This window comes from Musca autumnalis, unplaced genomic scaffold (genome assembly GCF_047663935.1).
Source record: "Musca autumnalis isolate F117 unplaced genomic scaffold, ASM4766393v1 scaffold_3, whole genome shotgun sequence".
NCBI classification, from domain to species: Eukaryota; Metazoa; Arthropoda; class Insecta; order Diptera; family Muscidae; genus Musca; species Musca autumnalis.
The window spans coordinates 162,851,513-162,873,753 of record NW_027411866.1 but is presented as its reverse complement, the minus strand read 5'-3'; the positions used below and the strand labels follow the sequence as shown (position 1 = coordinate 162,873,753).

The window sequence follows — 22,241 nt, the reverse complement described above, 5'->3', positions numbered from 1 at the left end:
AAAGAGTCAACCTATCTTTAAATTTTTTTGGCGGAAAAGTTTTATAGCTGCTGGGAACTTCAAGAGTCAAATTGACGGTAGTTTCATCAAAACAATGTAGACCCTCAAAAATGGACCCATATTGACGAATTTTAGTGAAGAAATTTCGTGACCCCTGAAAATTCCCGAAAATCGGGAGGTACAGTTATATGGGGGGATATACCAAAACATGGACCTATATTGACGATTATTTTTGAATAGACAAAATTGTAGCTAAAATTCTCAAAATACCGATCATTACAGCTATTTCGGTTAAAAATTGTAGCCAAAATTCTCAAAATACCGAAAATCGGGAGGTACCGATATATGGGGGCTATACCAAAACTTGGACCTATGTTGACGATGTTTCGTGGAGATGTTTCATGACCACTGAGAACCTCAAATGTCAAATTACAGCTAGTTCGGTTAAAAATTGTAACTAAAATGCTCAAAATACCGAAAATCGGGAGGTACCGTTATATGGGGGCTATACCAAAACATGGACCTATGTTGACGATGTTTGGTGGAGATATTTCATGACCACTGAGAACCTCAAATGACAAATTACAGCTAGTTCGGTTAAAAATGGTAGCTAAAATTCTCAAAATACCGAAAATCGGGAGGTACCGATATATGGGGGCTATACCAAAACATGGACCTATGTTGACGATTTTTAGTGGAGATGTTTCATGACCATTGAGAACCTCAAATGTCAAATTGCAGATAGTTCGGTTACCAATTGTGGCTAAAATTCTCAAAATACCCAAAATCGGGAGGCACCGTTATATGGGGGCTATACCAAATAGTAGACCGATATAGCCCATCTTCGAACTTGACCTGCCTATGGAAAAAAGACCCTCGGGTGCAAAATTTCAGCACTCTATCTCAATTATTGCGGATGCTAGAGTGATTACAACAGACGGACAGACGGACATGGCTAGATCGTCTTAGAATTTTATCCTGATCAAGAATATATATACTTTATAGGGTCGCAAATGATTAGTTCGATGTGTTGCAAACGGAATGACAAACTTAATATACCCTCCATACTATGGTGGAGGGTATAAAAAAGTTAGCCGCCCCACAATCGTTGTGTCTGAGGAGCCTTCCTAAACCAAAGGCGAAACATGTCATGTCACACAGTGGTGGTTGTGTGGGTTCGTATCGTCGGCTTTCCTTTTTCAAAAAGCATCTTGGTCAGTAAGCTCGCCTCTAACGAGAAATTAATTAAAAATCAAAGTGATTCGAGTGCAGGTCTTAAAGTGAACTTATCCGTAATTTTGTGTGATAGGTAGCCGAAGGAGTGGACAAACATAATCCATATTTGAACCTGATCTATATCTGGTAGACATATTAGGATGTGTAAAGTATGTACTAAATCGGTCACTCCCTTCAAGAGTTATCGTGCGAACAATTTTTCCGAACATTTTTGAACTTTTGTGGGGGAGGTACCTGAAGGAGTGGACCGCTATTGGACTAAATCGGTTGATCCGTTCGAAAGATGTCTTGCACTCCAACCACTACATACGGTGTCATAGGGGTTTTTGCATCCCTCAGGCTATTTTCTCAGGAAGTATGGACTTGCCCCTGATGAAACCTGTACCGTCGTATGGAGGGCAGTGAATACAAGTTGCTAAAACAAAAATCAAAGCGATTCGAGAGATGGCCCTAAACTGAACTTTTCCGAAATTTTGTGTGGGAGGTACCCGAAGGAGTGGACCGAGTGAGTCCATATTGAAACCTTATCTAAGTCTGGTACACGTTTCACGATGGGCAAAGTATGGACCAAATCGGTTACTCCCTTCAAGAGTTATCGTGCGCACAAACTTTCCGAACATTTTCGAACTTTTGTGGGGGAGGTACCGGAAGGACTCGACTGATATAGCCCAACTTCGAACTTAAACTAAGTTCGGGTAAAATATTACGAAAGCCAAAATTTGAACCGAATCGGTTTATCCGTTCGAGAGTTATCGTTCGCTCCAGCCAGCCAGACAGACGGCCGGACATTGCTCAATCGACTCCAAATTGTCTGAAACACATTTCGTCCAAACATACTTGGGGTCTAAAACCATTATTTCCATGAGGCACATTTTGCCCGTATGAAAGTGTATATACCCTCGTTAGTATAAATGCTGAGGGTATAACCAAAAGTCGTTCGTTGGTAATGACATCAGTTGAAAATGGCTGGATAATTATTTATTTATTTTTTTTTTTTTTTTGAAATGTTTGTCATAACCCTACTTAGGTTTTTATGCAAAGAAAATTTGACCACGCCCACTTTTTTAATTTTCAATTTTAATATTTTCTTCAAAAACTACTGAATATACATGGAATATACAGGGATGGCCCCCGGTGAAAATAGGCTACAAAATTTAGTTTCGAAGGGGTCGGGGTACTTCTCTTCTACTTAATTAAATATATTTAAAATAATTACGAATGTACGGCTTGGAGATGAGTTTGCGAGACAATTGTGGTTGTGTCCCCGACCATACCTACTTTTTTAGAAACCAAAAACTTGACCACGCCCACTGTTTAAAATATGTTATGTACAGGCCGCCGGTGGAAATAGGATGCATATTTTCTTGAATTTCGAAGGGGGTGGGGTACTTCCCTTTGCCATATTTAAAAAAACGTAAAATATTTATGAATAAAAATCAAATTCTGTCATAACCCAATACATACATATATTTGTTTTTGTTTTCAATTTGAAATACATGTATTTTGTTTTTGTTTTTTCGAACGCACACGCAACACGCAATTAATTAGGTAAAGCCATAATGGAAGGAAAATTTTACAGCGCCCAATTTTTTTCAATATTCATTTCAGTTTAAATTTTCAATTTAAAGTTCTTTTGCAAAAACTACTGAACCGATTTTCCTAAAATTGTCAGGGGAAAAAACGCGAAACCCAAAAAAAAAACAAAAATAAAAATCTGATCTAAACTTCTATATCTCAAAAATGGCAAAGCCTAGAAACAAATCATAAAGGTGAATCCTCTAGAGAATTTTCACAGCTACTACATTTGTTTAGCCCCATTTGGATAGGACTTACGGTTACCAAGCAAAATCGCAAAAATTTAAAATAAAAATGTGAATTTTAACCGCGTTTTATTTAAAAATCCATCCAGCAATTTTTTCTTGTTTTTGAATTTTTCTCATCTATGAACATTGCTGTTTTAGAATCCGCAAAAACTTCCCAGGTGTAAGCGGTTTTCATTTACAGTTAGTTAAGGCGCACCCTTCATGATATTGTTTTATAAAGAGGCGATACAGTCAGTGCATTGTCCCAATTTGAACTTCTATATCTCAAAAATGATAAAACCTACGTCAGTATCATAAAAGTCAATCTTGTAGAGAATTTTCACTGCTACAAAATTTGTTCTAATCTCATTTCGATATGACTTGCGGTTTCCAAGCAAAATCGTGAATACCTAAAAAACCCCTAAAAATATCAACTTGAATCGCGATTTATTTAAAAAGCGTTACGGCGATATTTTTTGTTTTTTGTTTTTCCCATCTATGAACATTGTAGTTTCAGAATCGGCAAAAACTTCCCAGGTGTAAGCTCCTTCCATTTAAAGTTGCTTCAAGAGCACCGTGTATGTACATATATTTTATGAATTTCGGAATGTGGAAGGTCCCCATGTATAAGACAAACTTATGATTATATCGGCTATAGCATAAATTTTGGTAGGCAATTGGCTTGTATGTCCTAGGTACATATTTGGAGCCAAAAACCCGGACCACTCCCAGTTTTTTGAATATGTTATATATTGAAAACTAATGACAACGCCCACTCTTTTCAATAAATTTTTTTTTGAAAATTACTAAACCTAATTTTATGCAATTTTTTGAAAATGTTCAGGAATATTCCGTGGTCCAAAATGCCTCAGACGAAGAAAAACGATATATTTACAAATGTCCTTAAATGGTGAGGTTCAGGTATGAAAACACTTAAGAAACTCTTAAGTCTCAAAAGTCGGGAGAATTCGACTTTACAATTTTTTTTAAATTTTATAATTTCGATCGCTTTAGGATAGAGACAGGGAACATGGACGTTAATAAATCCTGAACAGCATCAACGGGCGAAAAATCCGAGAGACCGTAAGAGAAAAGAAAGGTTACAGACAAAATCTGTTGGTAAATTTAAAATCCTGCTCGGTTTGACAATGAACCGAAGAAGTGAAGTAGAAAATACCTACTTCTGAATTGTAAAGCTTAAAGTCCATAAAAAGTTGTCATTAAAACTCATTACGACGGGTCAGCAACTCAGACCGGGGTCTGCTAATTAAAAATAAAATCGATTAATGAAGAACTAGATTTTGATGTCCTTGATAACCCCACAAATTATATGACAATCGGTTTATTAGTTTTCGAGCTAGAGTTGGCACCGATTTCAAAATGTCATTTCGAGAAAAATACATTATTAGTTTCTATATTGCATACAAAACACAATAAATTTTTCCCTTCCAAAACTCATATCTTATAAGATATTGTCACCCTTAAATGCATTTTGTGCGTGATTGTTTTTATCGAATCACCTTATATATAAGATATTATTTAATCTTCAGTAAAAACTCATCAAAATATAATACAGGGATATGACATTGTAAAAAAGTCATCACCCTAATGTACATATACCAAAAATATATTAATTGCAAATATTTGCCTTGATTCGATTCTGACCATTAATAAAATAATTATTATGAACAGCAAAGTGCTTGCGTACAACAACACAATTCTGCAAATGACTAAACGCATTTTACCAAAATGTCTATTTGATGAATTCCATACTTTGTGTTATTAATGGTCATCTTGTCTGGAAATAATTGTTTTTTAATAACAATCATATCGTTGATGGTGTTCTTAAATTTCAATGAAAAGCATATATAGAAAATATATAAATTAGTAAATTTCAATGAAAAGCATATATAGAAAATATATAAATTAGTATTTATTTTTTATATGAACATATTTAAATATTTCTTTAAAACATTTCACCCACAGGTTTAATTGTCATTTCATGAATTTGTACATTTGGTGGGGTAGATAGGGTGTATAAAATGGCATCGGAGATATCGTGAGGCGAGAGAATACGTTCACCCAACATTTGTTTCAAGTTATCGCCCATGATTTCTGTATTAACAGCACCGGGACTGATACTCTGCAAAGAAAAGGAAAAGCAAAATCGGGTTGTAGTACAGATAATAACTAATATATTATATTACATCAAATATAGGTTTATTTAACCCACATAAAGCAACTGGTCATTTAAACGCCACACAAAAATGTTTGCAAAAATTACGTAAAACTCAGGTATTTTCGTATATTTTTGTGTTTTTTGTATTTTGTTAAAGTATTGTCTGTTATCTGTCATTTCCGAATTTGACCTAACTGCTAAACCTAAATAACGACGGGACGTACACAAATATTTCACCAACCTACCAAAACAACGCTCTCTGAGCGTCCGTATTACCCAAATACGTTGAGTCCCAAATCACATTTAAAACAAAAAATCCGCGACCGGAACTTACTTAAATGTTTTCATTCGTAAAACAAATAATTTTCCTTTGCAATGAATTGTATTTCATGTTTTGTTGGGCTTTTGTTTTTATACCCTCCACCATAGTATGGAGGGTATATTAAGTTTGTCATTCCGTTTGTAACACATCCAACTAATCATTTGCGACCCTATAAAGTATATATATTCTTGATCAGGATAAAATTCTATGACGATCTAGCCATGTCCGTCTGTCCGTCCGTCTGTTGTAATCACTCTAGCGTCCGCAATAATTGAGATAGAGTGCTGAAATTTTGCACCCGAGGGTCTTTTTTCCACAGGCAGGTCAAGTTCGAAGATGGGCTATATCGGTTCACTCTTTGGTATAGCTCCCATATAACGGTACCTCCGGATTTGAGGTTTTTGACGTTCTTCGCCACATTTGCAGACCGAATTTGCTATAATTTGGCACTTAGGGTTCCTAGTGATCAACACGCATATATCTCAAAGGATATGGGCATAGGTCCATGTTTTGGTATGGCCCCCTTATAACCGTACCTCCCGATTTTCGGTATTTTGAGCATTTTAGTTACAATTTTTAACCGAACTATCTGCAATTTGACATTTGAGGTTCTCAGTTGTCATGAAACATCTCCACGAAACATCGTCCACATAGGTCCATGGTTTGGTATAGCACCCATATATCGGTACCTCCCGATTTTCGGTATTTTGAGAATTTTAGCTACAATTTTTAACCGAAATAGCTGTAATTTTCCATTTGATGTTCTCAGTGGTAATGAAACATCTCCACCAAACATCGTCAACATAGGTCCATGTTTTGGTATAGCCCCCATATAACGATTCCTCCCGATTTTCGGTATTTGAGAATTTTAGCTACATTTTTTAACCGAAATAGCTGTAATTTGACATTTGAAGTTCTCAGTGGTCATAAAACATCGTCAACATAGGTCCATGTTTTGGTATAGCCCCCACATAACGGTATCTTCCGATTTTCGGTATTTTGAGAATTTTAGCTGCAATTTTAACCGAACTAGCTGTTATGATCGGTATTTTGAGAATTTTAGCTACAATTTTGTCAATTTAAAAATAATCGTCAATATAGGTCCATGTTTCGGTATATCCCCCCATATAACTGTACCTTTTGATTTTCGGGGAATTTTCAGTGGTCACGAAATTTCTTCACTAAAATTCATCAACATGGGTCCATTTTTGAGGGTCGACATTGTTTTGATGAAACTACCCTCAATTTGACTCTTGAAGTTCTCTGCAGATATAAAACTTTTCCGCCAAAAAATTTTAAGATAGGTTGACTCTTTGATATAGCCCCGTAGGTGGTACCTTTCACCCAGCTGAACACATTTTTTTAGATTAGATTAGATAACACTTTGCAACAAAATGGAGGTGAAAGTCTGGGGCACGGAAAATTCCTCTTGGGTAAGAAATGCCTTGGTGAGTATATTATGAACCCCGAAGGACAGATCCGCCGTGAGAGATATAATGCTAATTCATGATGGCTTACAGGGTCTCTTGCAAAAACTTCATCACGCCATAACGCGGAAGTTCGACTCACGGCGCATCTGTCCTTCGGTGTTTTTAATATACACAAACCAAGTGCTTTCATCTCCAAAAGCAATTATCTCTGCCCCAAAATTTGTGTTCACAGTGTAATTTAAGCAATAGTGGGAGGCAGTAGGAGTCTATCCGTTGTCGAAAAGTTGTTCCACCCAAAATTGTGAAAGGTCCCTAATTATTCCATTTTAGTTAAGACTATTTTATGGTGGAGGGTATAAAAAGTTCGGCCCGTCCGAACTTAACGACTTTTTACTTGTTTAATTTTTATTAAATCCTAAGATCGATTTAGCGTAACATCAGTACTTCTTTACAATCAATAGGGTCAATTCTGGAAACTTAAATCAGATTAAATGGGACAGAAGCGTAAAAATTATTTTTATGAAACCAAATGACAAAATAATTAACTAAACTTTACACAAACAATATTTTCGATTTAGCTGATATTGAAAATTAAAACTACAACACTATCCAATGTTTTGATGTGTGCATTATACCACGGATGTGTGTTAAAAAGAAAAAAAATCATATAAAATAATTCGAAAATTAAAAGAAAAATATTTTCTTGTGGATAGTTTGATACACGAATTTCAAAATGAGTTTATTTTTAGTGTCCCGACTCTCTACTCGATTGAGAAAAATATTTGGAAGCTTATTTCTCCAATGTAAAGTCAAGTTTATACCTCATAATTGTCACTTGGTGATAAAAGTGTTTAAAAAAGCTATACATAAATGTTTACCAACGTAGGCATAAAATTTATTAGAATAGTGTAGTGTGCGGATCCAGACCTTATATAGCGAAAAAGCCCCACTTATCGCTTCTTGTCTACTACATAACGCATCAGTGTATCAGTGAGTGTGTGGGGCTTATCTTTCAGATATGAATCTTTGTTTTAAGTTTTTTTGAAGTCATTGCGAATCGAACTATGCGATTTTACTGTTTTACTACCTGGCGAATGATGTACTGGTCAAGGTAAGCATTGTACTTTCTGCCAAAACTCTGACTTCAAGCATAAAAGCATAATATTTGCGGTTACTGCTATCACTGCTATTAATGGTTTCAATAACATTGGTTCGCTAGAACGTAGTCCAATAATAATCAATAAATCATCTATAGTGGTTGTAAAGCTTATAGGAGAGCTTTTCTGAACAAGCGGCGACATATTTTATATTGTACAGAACCGGCTAAAAATATTCTAAATCGATTGCAGAATTCAACTGAATATGCAACCAGGAATATGCACAAGGATTAATTAATTGTCTTTACGACTTTCGGTTGGTGGCAAAATTCTTAGTATTTTAGCTAATTGCATTTTTTAACAATGTAAACGAGGTTGATTATTTTTTTAATTTGCGTTTTTAAATTGTCCAACGAATGGACTCAAAAGCTGCGTAAATACTTTCTTCAAATCCCTTTTTGTGTCGGAGATATAAGTCAATTAAATAAATTTCCGATACGATCACATTTTATAGAAGATTTTAACGATTTTTTTGAAAAAGGGACCAAAAAGACCCCTTTTTGATTCGCACGAGGTTTAATTTTTTTAAGAAAAATATTCCTCGCATTCTTGTCGGTAAAGTTGCCAAAGACACCATATATTTAATGTGCCAGGATTTCAAGTAAATTTAACTAAATTATTTCCAAAACTGTATAAATGGTAAAAGCTTACACACCTATATTAGTTTCTTGGTTTTTTTTTGTCAAAATTGATACAGGTGTTTCCTTGGTATGTAATGCAAATAGAGAATTCATTTCTTTGGTGACTTGTAGTGAAATTTAGCGGAAAACATTTTTGTCTTTGACGCCGTTCTTCTAAAATGATGTTTTGTATTACAATTTTGTCAAAACTCACATGAAGTACAACCTTAATCCTAAAATGTGTTTTTGATTTTGCATATTTCTGGAGTTTACGTAAGTTATAGTGTTTTCGTGTAGAAGGGGCTAAGAAGACTCCTTTAATGGCAGTCTGAGGGTTAAACATAGGAAAAATGAAACCTGCGCCCTGAAAAACATAAGAACCCAAGGTTAGGTCAAAATCCATTCAGTTTTGGAGTGTTGGCCAGGTTTTTCGTAAAATTGGAAACTGTGCTATGTTTGAATTATTGACGTATAGATAAGTATTTTTATTTATGTACATATGTATGTACAACCCAATCAACATTAAAAAACAGAATCCTATACCCTAGACAGACGGCAGAGTTAATTTGCATCAAAAATTCCTTAATTTGAATTAATTGTTCACCCTGACAGACGATAGTTTCTGCATTTATGAAACAGCTGTTTGTGTTGTTTATTTGTACCCAGCCGACCATTTTACAAAGGTCGCCAAAATATGCGAAACAAATATACTTTCTATCATTGACTTGTTCCCCACGATAACGCAAAAATAAATTTTTGCGATATTTTTGAGTGTTTTAATATAATAAAAGTGTTGCAAAACTTTAAAGAAACATTTGAAGAGGATATTATTTCGATAGAATGGTGGGTAATGAAATGTTTGCGAAAATAAAAATTTTAAAAATAGAAAAACGACTAGTTGATATTCTATTCGCGAAAGACCACTACTTATTTGAAAGAAACGCGAAAATTGCTAATTTGTTTTCCTTTATTATTTTCATAAACATAGGAACAAAAGACAATTGATTTTCAAAAGCATTGCCATATAGAAATTGCTAAATTCAGTTTGATTTTGTGCATTAAAATGGGGATAATGTTCAAATTAATTTGAATTAAGGCTGTTAATGCATATTAAGACTGAAAAGTTAAGGAACGAAAAAATGGTAGATCTGGTAGCAATGTCAAAAAGAAACATCAATTTTCTTCTTTTTATTTCTCAGTTTTCAATTTTAGCTGTGTCTTTTTACGTGATAATTTGTAATAATTATTACTAATGTTGCACATTTTGACAGTTGTATAATGGAAAAGTTGCTGAAAAATATTTCAGCTACATTTAGTAAGTAAAAAGACACACCAATTGTTTTGTCAGCGTTCGCCTTTTCCTTTTGTTTTTGTTAATTTTTTTCTTCATTGTCAAATAATCGTCAAAAATGAGTTCTACCATTTTTTACCTGAAGAAATTTGTCTGGTAGCCTGTGGTGGAAGAGAAAGGCATTTTTGCTCTCTCTCCTCTCTCACTCTCTTAAAAATTGCTTCTAGTTTTTCCACTTTTTGGGGTTAAGGAACGCTTTGCAGGTTAAAAATGGTAACCACTGGTAAGTAAAGGAACTCAACTACTGTGGTAAGGGGTATTATGTGTTAGTGTATTTGTATGTAACATGCATAAGGAAACGAGATAGACATATAGTTTCTTTTGGGGATATACATAGAATCACTTTGTGAATCGATTTATGCATGTCCGGCCGTCTGTCCATGCATTTTCGTGATCAAAGTACAGGTAGCATTTATTATCCGATTCAGCTGAAATATTGGGAAATATCATTTGTTTACCCATAGGAAGAACGCTATTGCTTTTGGTGAAAGTCGGTTTAAATTTTGGATAAAGCTCCCATATATATATATTCGACCGATTTCACATATTTGATGCACCAAACATGGTATATACATATGTCCGATTTCGATAAAATTTTGAATGTATGACTGAATTCTGTCTAGAAAAACATATGTCAAATTATAACAAAATGGGCCCAGATTTAGATATAGCTCCCACATATACTTTCGGATATATATATGTTGGATTTCGATGAAATTTGGAATGTGTTACTGAATTCGGTCAAGAAATAAATGTGCCAAATTATCTCAAAATCGGTTCAGATTTGGATATAGCTCCCACATATATTTATATTCAGGCCGATTTTACATATTTGCTGCACCAAACACACCACAAATGTCATATTTCGATGAAATTTGGAAACAAATTATAAATTATGGTCTAGGAACAAATTATAAATTAGGTTTAGAAATAATTATATCGAAATCGGTTCAGATTTAGATATATCTCCCATATATATATATATTACATATTCACAGTGGTATCATATAATCGGCCCGCCCGACTTTGATCCTTCCTTACTGGTTTTTTTCATGAATTTTTTTCAAGAAAACTACGTAACTTTTTTTGGTCAGTTATTTTTTTTATCTGAAAGAGAGCATCTTAACCTACTTTCTGAATGAACCGATCGTCATATATTTTTGTGGGTTTAATTTAGAACATAAATATCCATTCCTTAATAAGAGTCATCATGTGAGGGCATTGTTGTTCTTTCCAAAACATGGAGCAATACTTGCAATTTTCTGAATTGAGCTTTTGTATTCTCTGGCAACACACATTATTAAATTACAGCAATCTTGGTGCAAAGATCTGACAAAACCCCTCGAAATATATAAAATTGGGCAATACCGGCTAGAGTTAAACATGGATCTATTTCGCTCATTTACTCAAATATTGACACATTTCAAAAAATCAAGTTTCGAGAAATACTTCCCAGTTGACTTCCTAGCTTAAAAAGATTATTACACAAAAACTAAAATAACTACTTAGACCATGTTTTGTAAACAGCTAGCCAGATATCAGTGCTAAATGTCTGTGCAAGATCAAGCATGATTTGAAGTGTTTTAGTGCTTCATAAACTCAAAAAACTTTTGTATTGAATTATGCGATACTCGTAGTAAATGAGCTGTTACTCGTCGAGTTTTAGAGATATCAGCATGAAAAATTTGACTCAAGATAAAGTAGAAATCGTAGAAAAAACAGAAATTCGTAACTCTGAAAACGCATTTTTTGAGATATGCCACTCCTTGAGTAAATGAGCGATATGTTTGCGAGTAGGTTTTCTCTTACAAAAATCGAATTAACGCCAAATTTGGTAGAAAAACTAAAATCTTCAAAAATAGAAAAACCTAAATGGTGGCCACGCTTATATGGGGCTATAAAGCATGTATGCAAGGCATGTTTTGTACCTTCAGCGAAGACCAAATAAATATTCCGGTTGAATAACATGGCTAAAACATAAAAAACACACCGAAAATCGGAGGTTGCCATTCTATGGTGGCTATATGAATACGAAGACCTATTACGACCATTTTTTGGTAGAAAGTTTTATACCCCCAACGAAGATACCATAAATCGGGATGTACCATTCTATTGGGGCTATATGAAGGCGCGGACATATATCGACAAATTTCAGGTGCAAAGTTGAACACCCCCCCCCGAATACCAAATTTCAGCAATTTCGGTGGGATATTGAGCCCACAACCTTCTAAATACAGAAAATCAGGAGATACCGTTCTATGGGACCTATATGAAAGCGTGGACCTATACCAACAAATTTCAGGTAAAAAATTTTGTACTCCCAACGAAGACTTAATACCAAATCGAGCTATCAATGAGGCTAAAACCTTCAAAATACAGAAAATCGGGAGGTACCGTTATATGAGGGCTATATCAAAATGTGGACCCCTACAGCCCATTTTCAATACCAAACATCATAGGAGTAATAGAATCTTCTATACCAAATTACAAATTGCGAGATGTTTCTTGATTTTAACAGACGGACCTACGGACGGACAGGCGGACATTATATATTATATTATATCGACTTAGAATGTTATGCCGAATAAGAATATGTATAACCTATAGGGCATCCGACGAACATTTCGATGTGTTACAAACGGAATTACAAATTTGAAATAAGCAAATAATATTTTTTTTTGATTTTCTCAAATTCACAAGTGGCGGTCACCCCTTAAAGTTCGTTAAGAAGCACCGTAATACATCATAATTTATTAAACATTTCAACTTACTGTGACTTTCACTTTAGTACCCAAACCAGTGAATTCTTGCCTATAGATTTCCGTAATGGCTGTTACGGCATACTTTGTTGCAGAATAGATATTTGTTACTGGTACGCTACCAGGTACTCCAGCAATCACTTTATGTCCACAAATACTATTGATAAGAACAACATGACCATCGAAATTACGTTCTTTCATCGATTTAAATGCCCTCTGAGTACAATAGATAATACCCATAACATTTGTTTGTAATACATTTTGTATTAGCTGGGTATCCATTGTAGCCAATTGACCATGTTGTGAACAACCGGCATTATTAATCAAAATATCTACACCACCAAATTTAGCAATAATTTCATCGAATGCCTTATTGACTGAATCCAAATTGGAGACATCACATTCGATTGCGGTTAGTAAGGATTGGCGTTCTTGTGGTAAACTTGCAATGATTTCTTCAACACGATGTTTGCGTCTAGCCAAGGCAACAACTTTAACACCGGCAGCCACCAAATCTTTGGCGACAGCAGCACCAATACCCGAACTAGCGCCCGTTACAACAGCTACTTTATTTTGCCAACGTTCCATGTTGAATAAATTTCGCAAACTAATAACTGTCGCTGGCACGCATACCTTGATAAAGGTGTCTATTTTTATTTAAATTGTACTTTAACGCAAAATAAGATAACACATTATCGATAGGCTGACTAGAAGTGCTGGACAAATTATGACCGATAAGAAGCGAACATTCTAAATTATCAAACTTTAATATTTTTTAAACATTTTGCGGTCGGTATCAATGATCTGTGATCTACTTATACCTATCAAATGTGAATATTACGATAATTTTAGTTTCACTACAAATAGTTCAGTAAAGTTTTGTGTTTAAATATTACTAAAATATAATGGTATTTGTTATGACGTCTATCATTTTGAGGCAGATAGAAGAATGCAACAATGTTGGCGTGTATTGTATTGTGTACTCGTACTTTGGTAATTTATTACAATTTTGCAAGTCATTTTCTGGGGCAAGCTAAAGTGCAGATTAGATTACCATGAGGATAGAAATCAATTTTTTTAATAATGTGAAATTAACCCATTGAAGAATGCTGGGTGCAAGTCCATAAGCATAACTGTATATAACTGTATTCACCTAAAAACTAAACAATTTTTATACCCTCCACCATAGTATGGAGGGTATATTAAGTTTGTCATTCCGTTTGTAACATATCGAACTAATCATTTGCGACCCTATAAAGTATATATGTATATATTCTTGATCAGGATAAAATTCTAAGACGATCTAGCCATGTCCGTCTGTCCGTCCGTCTGTTGTAATCACTCTAGCGTCCGCAACAATTGAGATAGAGTGCTGAAATTTTGCACCCGAGGGTCTTTTTTCCATAGGCAGGTCAAGTTCGAAGCTGGGCTATATCGGTCCACTCTTTGGTATAGCTCCCATATAACGGTACCTCCGGATTTGAGATATTTTGACGTTCTTCGCCATATTTGCAAACCGAATTAGCTATAATTTGGTACTTAGGGTTCCTAGTAATCAACAAATATCCCAAAGGATATGGGCATAGGTCCATGTTTTGGTATAGTCCCCATATAACGGTACCTCCCGATTTTCGGTATTTTGAGAATTTTAGCCACAATTTTTAACAGAACTATTTGCAATTTGACATTTGAGGTTCTCAGTGGTCCTGAAACATCTCCACGAAACATTGTCAACATAGGTCCATGTTTTGGTATAGCCCTCATATATCGATTCCTCCCGATTTTCGGTATTTTGAGAATTTTAGCTACAATTTTTAACCGAACTAGCTGTAATTTGCCATTTGAAGTTCTCAGTTATCATGAAATATCTCCACTAAACATCGTCAACATAGGTCCATGGTTTGGTATAGCCCCCATATAACGGTACCTCGCGATTTTCGGTATTGTGAGAATTTTAGCCACAATTTGTAACCGAACTATCTGCAATTTGACATTTGAGGTTCTCAGTGGTCATAAAACATCTCCACCAAACATCGTCAACATAGGTTCATGTTTTGGTATGGTCCCCTTATAACCGTACCTCCCGATTTTCGGTATTTTGAGCATTTTAGTTACAATTTTCAACCGAACTAGCTGTAATTTGACATTTGATGTTCTTTGTGGTCATGAAACATCTCCACGAAACATCGTCAACATAGGTTCATGTTTTTGGTAAAGCCCCCATATATCGGTATCTCCCGATTTTCGGTATTTTGAGAATTATAGCTGCAATTTTTAACCGAACTAGCTGTAATAATCGGTATTTTGAAAATTTTAGCTACAATTTTGTCTATTCAAAAATAATCGTCAATATAGGTCCATGTTTTGGTATGGCCCCCTTATAACCGTACCTCCCGATTTTCGGTATTTTGAGCATTTTAGTTACAATTTTCATCCGAACTAGCTGTAATTTGACATTTGATGTTCTTTGTGGTCATGAAACATCTCTACCAAACATCGTCAACATAGGTTCATGTTTTGGTATGGCCCCCTTATAACCGTACCTCCCGATTTTCGGTATTTTGAGCATTTTAGTTACAATTTTCAACCGAACTAGCTGTAATTTGACATTTGATGTTCTTTGTGGTCATGAAACATCTCCACGAAACATCGTCAACATAGGTTCATGTTTTGGTATAGCCCCCATATATCGGTACCTCCCGATTTTCGGTATTTTGAGAATTTTAGCTCCAATTTTTAACCGAACATCATGAAACATCTCCACCAAACATCGTCAACATAGGTCCCTGTTTTGGTATAGCCCCCACATAAAGGTACCTCCCGATTTTCGGTATTTTGAGAATTTTAGCTACAGTTTTTAACCAAAATAGCTATAATTTGACATTTGAAGTTCTCAGTGGTCATAAAAGATCTCCAACTAAACATCGTCAACATAGGTCCATGTTTTGGTATAGCCCCCATATAACGGTATCTCCCGATTTTCGGTATTTTGAGAATTATAGCTGCAATTTTTAACCGAACTAGCTGTAATAATCGGTATTTTGAAAATTTTAGCTACAATTTTGTCTATTCAAAAATAATCGTCAATATAGGTCCATGTTTTGGTATAGCCCCCCCATACAACTGTACCTCCCGATTTTCGGGAATTTTCAGTGGTCACGAAATTTCTTCACTAAAATTCGCCAACATGGGTACATTTTTGAGGGTCTACATTGTTTTGATGAAACTACCCTCAATTTGACTCTTGAAGTTCCCTGCAGCTATAAAATTTTTCTGCCAAAAAATTTAAAGATAGGTTGACTCTTTGATATAGCCCCGTAGGTGGTACATTTCACCTAGCTGAACACATTTTCTAAGATTAGATTAGATAACACTGTGCAACAAAATGCAGGTGAAAGTCTGGGGCACGGAAAATTCCTCTTGGGGAAGAAAGGCCTTGGGGAGTATATTATGAACCCCGAAGGACAGATCCGCCGTGAGTCAGCTTCAGCGTTATGGCGTGATGAAATTTTTGTTAGAGACACTGTGGGCCATCAGGAATTAGCGTTATATCTTTGTTCACTGTTGCTTAAGTGCTCGGCTCGGCCGAACTTAACAACTTTTTACTTGTTTCTTTTCAGTTTTTCTTGTATTGAAATTTGAATAATGACAAAACAATTAAACCAAATAACTTTTCAACTTACTGTGATCTTCACTTTAGTACCCAAACCATGGAATTCTTGTCTATAGATTTCCGTAATAGCTGTTACGGCATATTTTGACGGTGAATAGATATTAGTTATCGGTGCACTACCAGGAGTTGCTCCCATAATTTTATGCCCCAAAATACTATTGACAAGAACAACATGACCATCGACATTACGTTCTTTCATCGATTTAAATGCCCGCTGGGTGCAATAGATAATACCCATAACATTTGTTTGCAGAACATCTTGTTTAGCTGGGGATCCATTGAAACCAATTGACCAGATTTTGTACAACCGGCATTATTAATCAAAATATCTACACCACCAAAACGGGAAATAATTTCATCGAACGCTTTATTAACTGAATCCAATTTGGAAACATCACATTCGATTGCCGTTAACAAGGATTGACGTTCCTGTGGTAGACTTGCAATGATTTCTTCAACACGATTTTTGCGTCTAGCCAAAGCAACAACTTTATCACCGGCCGCCACTAAATCCTTGGCTACGGCAGCACCAATACCCGAACTGGCACCCGTCACAACAGCTACTTTATTTTGCCAACGTTCCATTTCGAATAAATTTTGCAAACTAACAACTATAATCGCTTATTGTTTTTATTTATATATATTTTTTCTTTATGAAGATAGTGCTATATCTATTGATTGAATGAATGAGCTGGTCGCATTGTTATCGGTAACAAAAACCACAAAACTAAATCAATGTTTTTAATTTTTGTAATGCCATTGAACTTTGGTGTAATTTTCTTTATATTGATAGTTTTACAAAAATAAATAAATATTAGTTTTACAAATATTATTGTTATTTTATTAAATGTTGTTGCTTCAGATATTGAAGAAAGTGAAATTTCTTCCAATATTTGTCTATTTTTTTTAATCATTTATAGTAAACTTGCAAATCATTTTCTGTCGCACTTTGCTAGGTACATACATATATGTACATATATAATATAATTCTGCAGCAGATTAGATAATAAAAGATACGTACGAGAGGCTGAGGTGTGGACTCAACAATGACAAACAATTTCAAAAACATGACTAAATGTTATTATTAATATTGCAAAAAATATAGATTAGTAATAAAAATGATTTTTTTCTAGTTTTCATTTTATAGCTTTAGTTGATACACAAAGGAAGCTCGTAGTGGTTGGACGTTTCTTTCTTTTTCCAACAGTTCATTTATAGCGAAGGCTAGTGTTTCTCAGCCACTAACATACGAGTATTGTTCATTTACAAATTTGAACAAATGTCTTCTAGCCTATTTCACTAAGACCAATCGAATACAAATTCGTTCGAACTACTATTACTTTAATGTAATAGTTTCATAGTAATCTTTATAAATAAAAACAATTAAAAAAGTATCAGTCGGCTTTGCCGACAGAGATATACCCTCAGCCTGTGTATATTGAAACAATTTTTTTCCCAAAATACGTATGTATTTAGGGGGTTTTAAAACTTTTTGGCATTTGAATCGACAAAAATGTTGATTAGGATTAAAGATCAAAAGTTTTGCGGAGGAGATACTAAAAGGAATGGATCGACATTGACCGTTATGGAAGTGGATCTCCAGCCTCAACATATGGTGCCATAGGGGTTTTTTACAATCATCATCAAGAAGTGTGGATTTGCCCCTGAAAAAAACTTTTACCATCGTAATTGAGGCAGCGAATGCAAGTTGCTTCAACAAAAATCAAAGTGATTCGAGAGCAGGTCTTAAAGTGAATTTATCCGAAATTTTGTGTGATCTATATCTGGTAGATATATTTGGATGTGTAATGTATAGACCATTTCGGACACTCCCTTTAAGAGTTACCGTACGAAAAAATTTTCCGAAGATTTTTGAACTTTTGTGGGGGAGGTACCTGAAGGACCAAATTTTGGACCGAATTGGCAGATCCGTTCGAGAGTTATCTTGCGCTCCAACCCCCTCACACGGTGTCATAGGGTTTTTTTGCAACTTTCAGGCTATTTTCTCAGGAAGTATGGACTTGTCCCTGATTAAACTTGCACCGTCGTATGGAGGGCAGTGAATACAAGTTGCTAAAACAAAAATCAAAACGATTCGAGAGATGGCCTTAAACTGAACTTTCCCGAAATTTTTGTGGGAGGTACCCGAAGGAGTGGACCGATTGAGTCCAAATTAAAACGATGCGACGATGGATGAACGATGAAACGATGAGCAAAAAATGTGCTAAATCGGTTACTCCCTTCAAGAGCTATCGTGCGCACAAATTTTCGGAACATTTTCGAACTTTTGTGGGGGAGGTACCGGAAGGAGTGGAACGATATAGCCCATCTTCGAACTTAAATCGAATCTGGGCAAAATATTTCGATACCCAAAATTTGAACCGAATCGATTGATCCGTTCGAGAGTTATCGTGCGCACCAGCCAGCCAGACAGACAGACGGACGGACAATGCTATATCTACTCAAAATTGTCTGAAACGGATATCGTACAAACATACTTGGGATCTCAAAACCATTATTTCGATGAGGCACATTTTTGGTCGTATCAAAGTGTAAATACCCTCTTTAGCCTAAAGGCTGAGGGTATAAAAATCAAATGTCGTTCGTTGGTAATGGCATCAGTTGAGAACGGCTGGACCGATTTGGATAATTCTTTCTGTGAAATGTTCGCCATAACCCGACTTAGATTTTTGTACAGAGATTTGACCACGCCCACGTTTACGTCCACTTTTTTCAATTTTAATATTTTCTACAAAAACTACTGAACCGATTTTCCGGAAATTGCCAGGTAATGTACAGGGATGTCCCCCGGTAAAAATAGGCTATACATTTAGTTGAATTCCGGAAGGGGCGGGGAACTTTCCCTCTACCCTATTTCTTTAAAAATGCTATATCTATATAAATAAAAAATCACGACATTTGCAAAATTTCATATTTGCAAAAATTACGAATGTTGAGGTTGGGTACCTTTCCCACGCCTTTCTTTAAAACGCTATATGTATAAGCCAAACTTATGGTTTGGACCAAAATAAATATGTTATATCTAGAAAACTTATGACCATTCCCACCTACGCCAATCTACTTTGTAAAGATGGGATTTTCTACTTTCATAGTCAGACATTGTTTTTGGAAGGTCCCAAACCAAAGCTGTGATATTCGTCATTATTACACTGTGCAAAATTTTTAAGGTCATCTTGTGCAAAAAATTCGATCTGAGGATTTTTTGAAAGTACAGACCCAAACGACAAGACAAGTTTTGTTGTGTCAGATCCAGTTCGGATTTTATGGCCCCATCTAAACATGGTTAAATATTGTGAATCTTCATCTGACTTCTGAAGCAAATTTGTAGATAAAGACAAGAATAATAGTTGTTGGCGTTTTTATTGTTGGACTGCAGAATTTTACATCTTTGTGTTTATTTCAGCTTAAGTCCATATTTTGTTGTAATTCAATTGTTTGAATAACAACAAAATATTTTAAAGTGGATATGAAATTGATTAGTTTCAGTTTCAGTTGTTTATCGATACAGAGTCGGCGAAAAAGGGAACTGATGAAGTTGTTTGGTGACAACTGAAACTATAGTATTCCCTACCCTTCGCCCGCAACTAATCAATTTCATATCCACTTTAAAATATTTTGTTGTTATTCAAACAAATGAATTACAACAAAATATGGACTTAAGCTGGAATAAACACAAAGACAAGAATAATATATGTGGAGAAATAATAAACTCGAAAAACTACATTTATTGCCTCAAATTTCAAAATATATGCAAAAATTCCACAATTTTTATACATTTCGCACCGTATCTCCAAAACGGTTAATGTTTTCCGAATATTTTCTTTTCCAAAAATATTCCCTGGAATGTAATACACAACTTTTCAGAACATGTCATTGTTGTAAAATGCCTCTATGCCGTTGCTTTCAGTACATTTTTCAACGACGCACATAAGGGCAAGATTCCAAAAAACGCAGATTAATTCAGGGAAGCATTTGAGTGATCTAATGTTAATATTTTTCGAATGTTTACACTTCAATCAATATAACGGAACACAGTTTTGGCGCAAATTGAGGGATTGGAGAGGTATATTCGAAGCCCTCATAAATGGGTACCATAAAAACTGTGAAGTGCTTTTACGGTTTTGCCTACATTTTTTATTTGATGAATCTAAAATCTTCAAATATGATAAATTATTGGTTAATCTAATATTTGGCAAAAAATTATTAAGGTGGACAATATTTTAGAGTAGCTCCCATGCAAGGGTATCTCCCGATTTTATGTGTTTCGAGGGTCTTGGCCACATTTTTTAGTACATTTATCTGTAAATTTAGATTTATAGTTCTGAATGCCTAAGAATTCATAGTGTGAACATTTTTCAATATAGGTCAATGTTTTGGTATAGGCCCCATAGGTACAGTCAAATTTGGGGGTTTCTGAATAATATTTTGAAGGGATTGATAATATTTCTATCAAAGATCATCTTTATATATTCTCGTTTTGGAATAACCTCCATATAAAATATTCCGCTACTTTTTAACTCTAAATACTTTTCAAAAATAGGGAAAAATTGATACATTTTAAATTAATTTTTAATATGCTTCTAAACTTCTTTTGCCATAAATATATTTCTAACTGAAGTTGACGAATCCATTCTAAAAAGGGCACTTTTGATGCGTAAAAAAATATTACTCTTTATCCACCAAAAAAAAAATTGTTTATGGTGCTCTATAAATTATTAAAAATTCTTTAGCTTTATCACAGTGTAACTGTAGAAGTAAACAATATATGATCTTGACATTTTGGTTAAAGACTTAGAATTTTGTACCATATTACCATGTAACGACCGTTATACCAAAAACCGAATTTCATTTTTTTAATTAATCTCCATTTTTTGCGATTTCACCCCTTGTGCATCGTCATCATTTCATATAAATCATTATATATGAGGCGCTCAGCGCCAAAACGGCCTAACCCACATTTTCAAAAAAATCAAACTGACTACGCTAATCGAACCGGAACCTTTTGTAATATATAATAAAAAATCCCCAATTGCATATTCTACATGCCGAAAACTGTTTTTCCTTTACTGAAAGTTTGAAAAAATGTGGACGCCTAAATGGCCTAAGCCACATAGGCAAAATCGAATACTGGAAATAAAAAATACGTGTGGGTAGTAAGGCCAAAACACATGTTACGTTTTAGTCAGGATTATATTTGAAAAATAATATAAAAATAAATTTTCGAGAAGAATTTGTAAGTAAAAACCAAAGATTAAGTAATAAAGATGACTTACGCCCTGGCGTCAATGTAGAATGTAAGAAGTTAATAATGTAATGCGATCAATGTGGTGGCCAAAACCGTAACATAAGAATGAATACTATTTGCACACACATGGTCAATAATTCGAACTTCTCAGTGGAACGGATAGACCACAAACTTTTAGTGTCTGGCCATTCATGCCTACCATGCGATCAAGATTTTAGTCTCATTGAAAAGGAAAAAAATATTATAAGGGCATTTTTACGCCTGATAATTGGGATCGTGTAATCCTCACGGCAAAAAGGGAACCATTTAATTTGGTAAAGATGACGATAGATGAAATAAAAAGCATATCCTCAATTGAGAAACTAGCATCAAACAGAAAAATCTTCGAAGACATGACTTCAAAAGTTTAATGGCTTAAGATTCAGTGCCTTCGACTCCAAAATGCA

The 22,241-nt window shown here is 34.9% G+C and overlaps 2 protein-coding genes across 2 annotated transcripts; both read right to left on the bottom strand.

The window, feature by feature from the left end:
* Positions 1-4,951: 4,951 nt before the first annotated feature.
* LOC141398055 (farnesol dehydrogenase-like) lies at positions 4,952-13,672 on the bottom strand. Its single transcript, XM_073975176.1, has 2 exons — positions 12,869-13,672; positions 4,952-5,181 (listed from the first exon to the last, which is right to left on the bottom strand). Exons 1-2 carry the CDS (start codon positions 13,442-13,444, stop codon positions 5,005-5,007), a joined length of 753 nt encoding a protein of 250 aa, XP_073831277.1. The 5' UTR covers positions 13,445-13,672; the 3' UTR covers positions 4,952-5,004.
* Positions 13,673-16,530: 2,858 nt separating this feature from the next.
* On the bottom strand, positions 16,531-17,114 carry LOC141398359 (farnesol dehydrogenase-like). The gene is made up of 2 exons (XM_073975647.1): positions 16,838-17,114; positions 16,531-16,796 (listed from the first exon to the last, which is right to left on the bottom strand). The coding sequence occupies exons 1-2, from the start codon at positions 17,112-17,114 to the stop codon at positions 16,531-16,533; spliced, it is 543 nt and encodes a 180-aa protein (XP_073831748.1).
* Positions 17,115-22,241: the final 5,127 nt, after the last annotated feature.

Excerpts from the sequence above, each read along its gene's own strand:
- LOC141398055 (XM_073975176.1), bottom strand. The coding sequence starts at position 13,444 with ATGGAACGTTGGCAAAATAAAGTAGCTGTTGTAACGGGCGCTAGTTCG. Across the intron at positions 5,182-12,868 it reads GTACTAAAGTGAAAGTCACA|AGTATCAGTCCCGGTGCTGT; the intron begins GTAAGTTGAAAT and ends TTTTCTTTGCAG.
- LOC141398359 (XM_073975647.1), bottom strand. The coding sequence starts at position 17,114 with ATGGAACGTTGGCAAAATAAAGTAGCTGTTGTGACGGGTGCCAGTTCG. Across the intron at positions 16,797-16,837 it reads TATTTTGATTAATAATGCCG|CTAAACAAGATGTTCTGCAA; the intron begins GTTGTACAAAAT and ends ATGGATCCCCAG.